The sequence below is a fragment of the Arachis ipaensis genome, chromosome B09 (genome assembly GCF_000816755.2).
Source record: "Arachis ipaensis cultivar K30076 chromosome B09, Araip1.1, whole genome shotgun sequence".
Classification (NCBI taxonomy): Eukaryota; Viridiplantae; Streptophyta; class Magnoliopsida; order Fabales; family Fabaceae; genus Arachis; species Arachis ipaensis.
Genome location: NC_029793.2, coordinates 121,332,847 through 121,342,774, shown reverse-complemented (window position 1 = coordinate 121,342,774; position 9,928 = coordinate 121,332,847). Strand labels below are relative to the sequence as shown.

General features: G+C 34.1%; 2 protein-coding genes across 2 annotated transcripts; one reads left to right on the top strand and one right to left on the bottom strand.

The window, feature by feature from the left end:
• Positions 3,816-7,576, top strand: LOC107618119 (zinc finger CCCH domain-containing protein 18). The gene is made up of 2 exons (XM_016320058.2): positions 3,816-4,767; positions 6,895-7,576. Exons 1-2 carry the CDS (start codon positions 4,472-4,474, stop codon positions 6,953-6,955), a joined length of 357 nt encoding a protein of 118 aa, XP_016175544.1. The 5' UTR covers positions 3,816-4,471; the 3' UTR covers positions 6,956-7,576.
• On the bottom strand, positions 7,830-9,587 carry LOC107618118. The gene is made up of 3 exons (XM_016320057.2): positions 9,356-9,587; positions 9,098-9,162; positions 7,830-9,009 (listed from the first exon to the last, which is right to left on the bottom strand). Exons 1-3 carry the CDS (start codon positions 9,437-9,439, stop codon positions 8,223-8,225), a joined length of 936 nt encoding a protein of 311 aa, XP_016175543.1. The 5' UTR covers positions 9,440-9,587; the 3' UTR covers positions 7,830-8,222.

The following is a 9,928-nucleotide window of genomic DNA, read 5'->3' as shown; positions in this document are numbered from 1 at the left end:
AAGTGGATCTTCGGTCTCAAAGAGTTTCCAACACGCTCAACGGGGTACCTCACGTCCTGCATATGAAAAAAACAGAATATGTATGATAAAGGTACCCACATAGATAATACATAAGGTCCCGGGAAGTCAGAGGCATTCCAAAACTCCAACAACCCATATTAAATCCTAGAGTTCTCACTAAACCAGAAATATGGTGACTATATCTAAGGATTCTAGTTTAACTCTTCGTTTTTTGTTCTCTAGAAACCTCCAAGCCACCAAGTGGAACAACCCTCAATGTCTCCTCCACCCGCATGAGGGATCTCTCAGAAACAAACAAGCAAGACAAACAGAAAAAACACAAATATGGGAAGCAGATACAGCAAATAGATCAGGTAGTAGTTAATTATAGTTAACCAAATAGGCAAGCCAAACAAATGCATACTCAAATAAAACATACAAGTGCATATAATGCATGTCTACTCTATGGCCGATGATATCATCTATCGGTTATACAGCCAAACCCGACATGTCCAGTAACGAACCTTGGATAGTCCTTGGGGGAATCCAGAGAGTTAAAGTGTCCAGTCAAATCTTGCGATAGAGGGTCAACAGAGTATCAAATCTCAACCTGGAGCAAGTGGGGGCAAGCCACTGCATCTTCCCAGAGAAACTCGTGTCTCAGATAATATAATGCATATGCCAGATGGATCTTTTAATCACAATTCATCAATATCATCATTTCTCTTATTCATATCTCATACAACATTATCCATGCATCATCAATTCAATTATTCACTTCACAATTCTTCCTCAATGTTGAACTAACTCCCTCAATAGGTTTGCTCTTCTTTCGAAGCCTAATACTAGCTATCGGACCTTAAACAAGGGTTACAAAGGTGAAAGAGTAGAGTGGATAGGCAAAAATAGTTAGAATAAATATTTTCAGCAAAACAAAGCAATCGTACATACGCATGCCTCGTGAGTACGCATGAGTCCCCTTCTGTGCGTACACATGGTACACGCATGAAAAACATTTAATTCTAAAAATGCAAGTCATGCGTACGCATGACCTTACTTTTGTGCATACACATGGTATACATACAACATTCGTGCAAAGTTCTTTCCAGTTTGTAACTCCCTTCATGAGTATGCATGACCTCAATTTCCTGCAACTTTTGCAGAATTCAGTGTTTTAACCCTAAACTTCAAACACACATAACTTTTTTGTTAACAATCATTTTCTGTTCCTTATTTAAACGTTATAAATTTTACGGACCCAATTTTTATTCAAAATAAGTTTCACAAGATTTGGGAGTCCAGAAGCCAAGTTATGGTCTGCTGAAGTTGGTCAAAAATCGATTTTTATCAAAACTTACAAATCCTCTAGTTTTCCAAAATTCTTAATGCATAACCAATCAAACCACAACCAAATCAATACCAATTACTCCTAACCATTATCACATACTTCTCAATCACTCCACAAACATATCAACTCCTAGATTCTTCAATTCAACAAATTTCACTCATAAATTTTCATCAATTTCAACATTAAACATCAACAATCCACATTTCATCCAGGTACCATATATAATCAATCAAACCAACCAAGTCACATCATTCAAACCTATCCTAAGGCGACTAGCAAAAAAGATTCACACAACATTATATATTATAAGAAACCGAAACCATATCTTAGCTAATTTCTCTCCAAGTTCAAATACCACCGAAAACTTCTTTTTCACACAAGCCTCTAAGCCAACTCAACAAGTATCTAGCCACCAGAGTTTAGTTCCGAGCACACTACTTCACCAATTTGACTTTAATTTACATAGATTCAATCTAATTGCATAAAATTTCATACACAGCCACAAATTTTAATATCTAAACTTCATAAAATTGAAGAATTCAAAGGGAATAACAGTTCCTCACCTTTATCCACTAAACACTTAGATGAAACTCAGCTATATCTCGCACTAGAATACCCCTAAACTATTAAAATCACAAAATTTTTCAATATTCCAAAACCAAAATGTGCTATTAAAGAGAAGTAAGGGTTGGGTGAGAAATTTCGAGTTTCTTACCACTTTGTTCGAATGAATTTGTAGAGCTCGGCGAAGCGATCGCTTGGCCGCAAACGGTGTGGCGATCAAAATTTTGTATTGAAAGTTATGGAAGATTGAAATTGAAAGTGAATAAGGGTTTAGGTTTTGATTCACATCTCCTTCCCTTAAGCGTGAATGACAAATGAAGAAAGAAGGATGCTGATTGCAAGCCTTATGAGTGGGCCTGGGTCCCCTTAGACACAGTTTAATCGGTTTAGCCTATTGGCCCAATTTTAGGTTAAAATCTTTTAAATTAGTGTTTTAAATTTAATTCATATTCTAAATATTTTTACTTCTTTAAATTATAAAATTAATTTTTTAAATTTTTTTAGCTCATAATTAATTTATTAGTTAATTATTTATTAATTTATAGGATTTTACAATTTTCAGAAAAAATATTTTTCAGGAACAAATACTTGAATATGCGAGACCTTCTATTTAAGAGTAATGATCTGCAATGGATACCTATTCTTTGTTGAATTTCTAGACGTTATATGCTCCATATGTCACAGGTAAGTTCCAACTATATTAATCTATTTTGTATTTTGTTAAAAATAATGTGTAACTATTCATTCTAGTATTTGTAAATTTATTAAAAATATTTGTAACTTTTTCATTTAAGTTATATTTAAATTTGTTACGTTTGCTAGGGAACAATTTCTCTGAGCGCTAGTCATGGCTCATTTTGGTCGTAACATTAGTTCTGACAAAGTTTATTCTCTCAAGGCCAATGTAATGATTGTTTTTGGAGACTGAAATTAGGATTAAGGTAGCGTTTGGTGGAGAGATAGAGACGAAAAGACTGAGACTGAAAGACAGAGATTGAAATAAATTTCAGTATTCTGTTTGGTGCAAAGTGGGAGACAGAAATTGAAATAAGAATGAAATTCTAATTTAATTTGTACAAAGGGTAAAATTGGAATTAATTAATTAAAATGAAGGTATTTTAGGTATAAAATGTTATTAAAATTTCAGTCTCTATCTCTAAAAATTTTAGTCCCCCTGTGTCCCCACTTTTTGGAGGTACTGAAATACTAAAATTTTGGAGACAGAGACAAAAATTTTAGTATCAGTCTCGGAATCAACAAGTATGATGCTGAGTCTCAGTCTCCCAATCTCTGTCTCAGTACCTCAAAACAAACACTACCTAAGAGACTGAGACTTAATATTGTGTTTAGTAGCCTGGAACTAAAATTTGAGTCTCAGAACACAAAATTTTAGTCCCTTCTGTACCTCCAGAAATTAGGGATATAAGGAATAAGAATATTTTAAAATGGAGATTGAAATTTTAGTAACATTTTCTTTAATAACTAAGGATAATTTCATATCCATATTTATTTTAACCGAATAAGATACTATAACATAACTCAATCTTACGTATTTTACGCCAAACATATACAGAAACTTGATTTAATCTCAAAAATTATTATCGTTTGACATATTATTCTTTGTCGTTTTTATTCAAAATTTTAGTATACATATTGGACAAATAAATCCTGAAAAAATTTTTTATAAGACAATTAAATTTTAAAATATATCACTATAAAATAAGCCAGTCTATCTTCAAACAACATAGAAACTAATTAGTCAGAATACAAAAATGATAAATTAATAAATTAGAAATAAAAGTTTGACCACTAGATCTCACATTCTCACTTTCCTAATGAATTCCTCTTAAAGATAAGATAAAGTTTGCGTTTTGGTGAAAGCAATTTAAGCATAACTACTGTAATCACCAAAACCATAAATCCATAATCACCGAATAAGCCTTGGTCTTTGCTTAGAAAGCAGAGACAGTTACATAGTTTTTGTTGCGACTTGCGAGTTGCTTGTGTGATCTGTTATTATAGTTTCTCACTTTCTCTACCTCTTAACCGCGTCTTTATGGTTCTCTTCTTTTAACCCCTTTGTCTTCCTTTTTCTCTTCTCTGCTCTCAATTGCTAACAACCTTGTCTTCCCTATTCGCATCCTTTGATCTGCGCCTCATCACTGTCATCAATTCCGATTGTGCGGCCATAAGATTTTTTCCCTCCATTAAAGTTAATTTCTTTTCTATCACGGCTGATAAGATTCTCACGCTTCTCTTGCATTATTTATAGCTGGCTCCTCCTTCAATCTTGGTTACGCTTCCTCTGTGTTTTCGAACTTTTTTTTGTCCTCAGCGTTGACCTCGTTTGTTTTGGTCCGATTCAGAAGCTGGGTTATGATTTTGAGCGTATCGGTCAAATGGATTCCTTTCAAAATCCAAAATTTTTTTTTGAAATTCGGATTGATTGATTGATTTTTATTTTAAAAAAATTGGGTAATTTGTGTTCTTCTTTGGTCTGTTTCACCAAACGGACCAGAGAGAATAACCAGAGAAAAGTGTTGTTTTGTGGTGTTGTTGATGGATAGCGGATCCACTAAGGAAGCTAACGGACATGGTGGTTTTGTGAAGAAAAAGCCAATTTCTGTGGCTTCTTTGGATGGTGTAAGAGTTGAAGAGGAGGAGGAAGAAGAAGACGAAGAGGAAGAAGAAGGACGTGTTAATGGAGAAGATGATAGTGTCTCTAAGTCCTTGTTGCCACCTCGGAGAGGTGGAATGTCACGCAAATCAGATAATAGAACACGTAGTAGGAGGAGAGTGCAGTGGAATGACAAGAATGGAAAGAAGCTTTTTGAGGTGTTGGAATACGAGCCAAGGTAACAAAACAAAACCTCTGTGGTATTGGAACTTTGAATTTTGTTGTTCTATTAGTCTAGTTTGATTTATTATGTTCATTTTGATTGGGGGGTTTTCCTCTTTTCATAACTACTTTCCTGTTTTGTTGACTGCCATAACTGAAAGCTTTAATTGTGTTTGGTGGTTGAGTTCACTTTGTATTGAATAATATTTATAGGAAGGAACATAATACTACCCTTGGAATGGTTTTGCTTTTCTTAGTGTTTGTTCAAAGTGGTAAAATCTGGATTTCTGGGAAGTGCTAAGAGTGGGTTTGGAAACTTTGTGATTTCAATTCACTCAAGAGTTAGAATTCTTTTTCATACTTTGGTAGTAAGAACTATGAATTAATGCAAATTTCAATTCTAATAAGAATCAATTCTCATGTTTCAGTCTAACTGATTTCCAATTCTATTCTCGTGAGTTGTGGCACTATCAAAATTATTCTCACTAAAAAAACTAATGACGAATGCTACGTGTATACTAAAATCAGCCACCAAAGTAAGCTACCAGTATAAAATACATGGTGGAATACATATATATTGAAAATAAATTAAACCACACATGTATTTATACATAAATACATTGGTAACTGATTTTAGTGGCTAATTTTAGTGTACGAATAGTATTTTTGAAAAATTAATATACCAAAATTAACCCACTAATTATATTCGCCATTCAAGACAACAGCACAACACCACCTTTGTTTAGTGTGCATCACCATTGCTACCATCATGATTAATGAATATCTCGTGAAGAAGCCACTTTCTGTTTTTTAGTGAGGTGGCAAAGTCTGCAGAAACTTCCATTATTGTTGTCTATCATCCACATGTTCATTATCTCTTACATCTGAGCTAAGTTCCTCTAGTTAGATGTAGTTAGAATGTTAAGTTGTGTTTCTACTAATTTTATCTATCATTTTAAATTACCTCAACTTTATTTATAACAATCAGAACCAGCTTTAATTGAAGAAGCTTAAAGTCTCTTGCTGAAATTGGACTGAGGAACTGATTGGTTGGTTGCATCATTTTGAAATACATATTCCTTTTCTATAATATTTGAAAGGTGATAATCAGTTTCATTTAAGACTTTAGAAGTTCTTTTAACCAGCATATTCTTCTTATTTTATACACACAGTGTCTTGTCTTTCTTCCACTTTCATCACCTCTATGATTTCACATTTTAGTTTTACCTAGTTTTCCTATTTTTTCCGTCCTTATCAATATCAACCTACTTGATATTTTAACAACAGCGTTTGCATTCTCAGCAGTATCGGCTATCCTTATTCAAACTGGCTGTTGCATCATGTCATGTCTTAGATTTTAAATCAAATCATAGCTGACTCCACTTGCTGGGATAATGCTCGATATTCTTTAGTCCTCTATTACTAACTATATTAGTGTACCTTTATTTTTGTATGGAGCAATGTGAATGTAGTTTGCCCTTTATAACCAAAGGTTTATGGTATTTGTATCAGTCATTCCTATAAGATCCTTAGATCCCTACTATTTCTAATCATTTTCTTAGACCAATATTGTCCTTCATGAATTCATTTTACTTTCTCTTTTTCACTCTATTCTTTTTCACATTCCTTGATTAACTCACAAGATGGACAGAAGAGGTATGAAACTGAAAAATGGTTATATTCTCATGGATTCCTCTCATCTATTCTCATATGGCTTAGATGCTTGATGAAACTCTTAAAACAAATATTATGAGAAGAATCTGTTCTTATTTCTTATCTATATATTGAAATGGAAATAGAAATTGCTGTAAATTTGTGGCTCTTATAAAAAGTAAAACCCATATGAAAGTGAGAAGATATTAGTAAAGGGAGTAGTAATCTTTTAGAATTGTTCTTTTTGGGGAAATAAAACTATAAAAGATGTCACATAGAACCTATCTAACTTAAGTTGTTCTCATTCATTTGTTCTGTTTTTCTTTATTTATATAAATCTTTAACCAGTGTTCTTGGGATTCATGTAAATCATTTATAGTATTGCCAATATACTTTCAATGTAGCAAAGCTAACGTTGAATAAGAGAATCAACCATTTATGTGTTATATATCCAAAATTGTCTGACATTGTCTCTCAATTGTGTTTGTAGTGATGTAAGTGAGTCAGAGGATGATGATGACGACGACGCTTGTATGTGTACGATAATGTAGAGATCATCTCAGGCTGCCTAAAACTTATGATGGATTAACCCTGAATTTGAAGTAACTATTGATGAGTCTGAGCGTTTGATCTTGGGACGACATCTCCCATAATCAAGATAAGCAACTCCTTGTGTTTGCCAATCTACGGATCCGTTTCGATTGGACTGTTGTGTGAGTTCCCCGAAATGGATATCTTGTATAAAATTCTCACGACTTGATCGCGTATTGGTTTTTACCATTGATTAGATTCTTCAACATTCATTGAGATTCACCTTTGAATCTTAGGCTAGCCTTCACTTTTCACTTTTCTAATCAATAGTAAAAATCAAAGCAAGACCAAGTTATGCAACATTTTTATGTAAGAGAATTCAATTCATTTCAGTGAATTCTCCATAGAGATCAAAGTGCACATATTGCTAATTGCTGAAAGCAATATGATTCAGATAGTGCTGAGAGTAGCACAGCTTCCATGTATGTAAATCTTATAGAGCTTATATAAGAAATATGCTTCTTGTTAAAGAGTAGATATGCACATGTTTCTTTTTCTTTTTACAATTACTCATTATGTGAAACAAATTTATTGAATCAAGTATTCTCAATTAAGCTATGCTGAAAAGGGTTATTTGTTTTGCTTGTGCCATTTCCTGCATAAGAACTTGTTAAGGTTATCAATGTAATGTAGAAGGATCTTGTTGAAAAACTAGAAAGGTTATCATTGATTCAAATATAATCAACTTGGGTTAGTCGAGTGGTTACTGGTTAACTCACTCACCCGTCTATGAAAGTATTGGGGGTTCAAAACCCACCTTGTGTATGTTGCAACCTATTGGCCAATGATAAATTTTTAAATGGAGTTGTGATCCGCGGTACAACAATTTGTAGCTCCATCATGTTGAAGCAATTAAACACTTTCTCTCATAATGAAGCACATCTTGGAGCCATTATACATAAAATCAATTCTATATCTGTAATCACTGTAAATAACATTTGAGCATACATGAAATTACATAGCTCAAACTTGTAGACATCACCACCAAACAAAGAAAAGAATTCCATTGTTACACAAACATACCACCATTCATCAAACAAAAACAAAACGACCAAGAATTAGACACACAAATAACATAAACTGAAATCTTCCCAACTTGCACATGGTTTGCTGAATGAATAACCCACAGAAGAATAAAGAATCCATGCTTCCTCCTCTAAAATTGGTTTTCACTGAATTAATATTTACCAAGTGTTTTTTGCTTTTTCTTCATTGCCATGGTTCTCATCATTGACAATGAATTGTGGTCTTAGAGACATTGAAATTAGGGGAAATTAACCAGTTTGAGAGACTAGCATCAACTGCAACTTGAGGCAACAGAGGTTTAGACTGAAGGACACTTGATTTCATGCTGAAACAAGGTGAGAAATTCGAGTGAGCTTCAGTGGTGGTCGAGGGTGTGCTTGGAACGTTCTCCTTCCTCCTGTGCTTACTTGATGGAACTTTTGCTTTGATTGCTTTCCACTGAGTTAGGTTCTCTACAGGGCTCAGAACAGAATGCATGTTTGTGCTTCTGTCTCTTCCACTTGCATCAATTGGCATCTGATTCCTTGTCCTGTCTTCGGCCGCAGATGAGTTGGACGAATCGGACAACTCCTTCTGTCTGCTGTTTTCACCATATGCTTCAGCCTCATCGTTCTCTAAACTCTTGTCACTACTACCGTCATCACAATCATATCCATCATCAAACTCTTCATCGTCCTCATAGTCATCAATGTCAGATTCCTCGTAGTCTACATCTTCTTCGCCGAAATCTTCACTGCAGTTATAATATCTGTAATTTGGAGGGTATGTCACTGTTAAGGATGCAGATCCTTCTCTGGAGATGGAAGGTGAATTCGAGTTCTTCTTTGCTGGTTCTGCAGCATTGTTTTCGTGTTCTTCTTCCTCGTTATCTAGTACCTTATAAGCTGTGGGATCAGGCTCATATATCTGAACATTCAGATTAAATGTAACTTTCTTCTTCTTCTTCTTGCTTTTGACATTATTCTGCTCCTTACATTCATCTCTTTTTCTAACAAATAAATAAGTGAATTCGTTATTGAGTAAATAAACAATCTAGTGTATGCAAGAAAGAGTAAGTGATAATAATAAGGACTAACCTCAAATCAGAATATGGAATCATGGCTTTTTCTGTTATGGCAAGAGCTTCATAGCTTCCATATTTCTGCAAGATAAAAGAGAACACACAAGCTTTCTAACTAACAATCTAGCTAACGATGTGAAAAGGGTATTCAAATTTATCGAGCTCTCGAGCTAACTCGTAAGCTCTCACAACTTTACAAGATAAATGCTGCATGAAATTATGAAAAAAACTAAAAAGCATGAAGATGGGGTTGGTTGTGGTGTGATTTTCTTACTTGGTTTGCAGCAATAACATTGTAGAGAGCCTTTTTGCGCTTTCTTTTGTTGGATAAACCGAAACATGCCATGAAACAACCCATCTCTGATCTCTCGGAGTAAGAGAAGAAGAAGATGAAGAATGAAGAGGATGAAGAATGTTGCTTCTTAGTTGATTATATTAATGAGAGAGGCACAACATTTCAAAGAGAGACAAGAGGTGAGAACATGTGACAAGGTTTAAAGGCCGTTTGGCTCCAAACAATTTCGAAAAGAGTAACGTTACACATTTAATGATTATTGTGGCCTCGCACAATACTTTTTCTTTAATTATTATTTATTTGTTTATTCTTTGATTAAAAAATAGGGTTGTGATTTATTTGTGAGTAGGACACACACATGACACATCACATCTTGCTTTGCCTCGCTCTCAGATCTGGAATGGAAATATATCCAAACACGTTTAATTTAACTGATCCAACTTAATTTGACTATAAATGTGGGCATATTGTTACTTTGTTAGATCAGCAATTAGGGTTCACAAATTGATTAATTAATTAATGAATTAATTTCCAGAGAAAGTCAATCCCTTT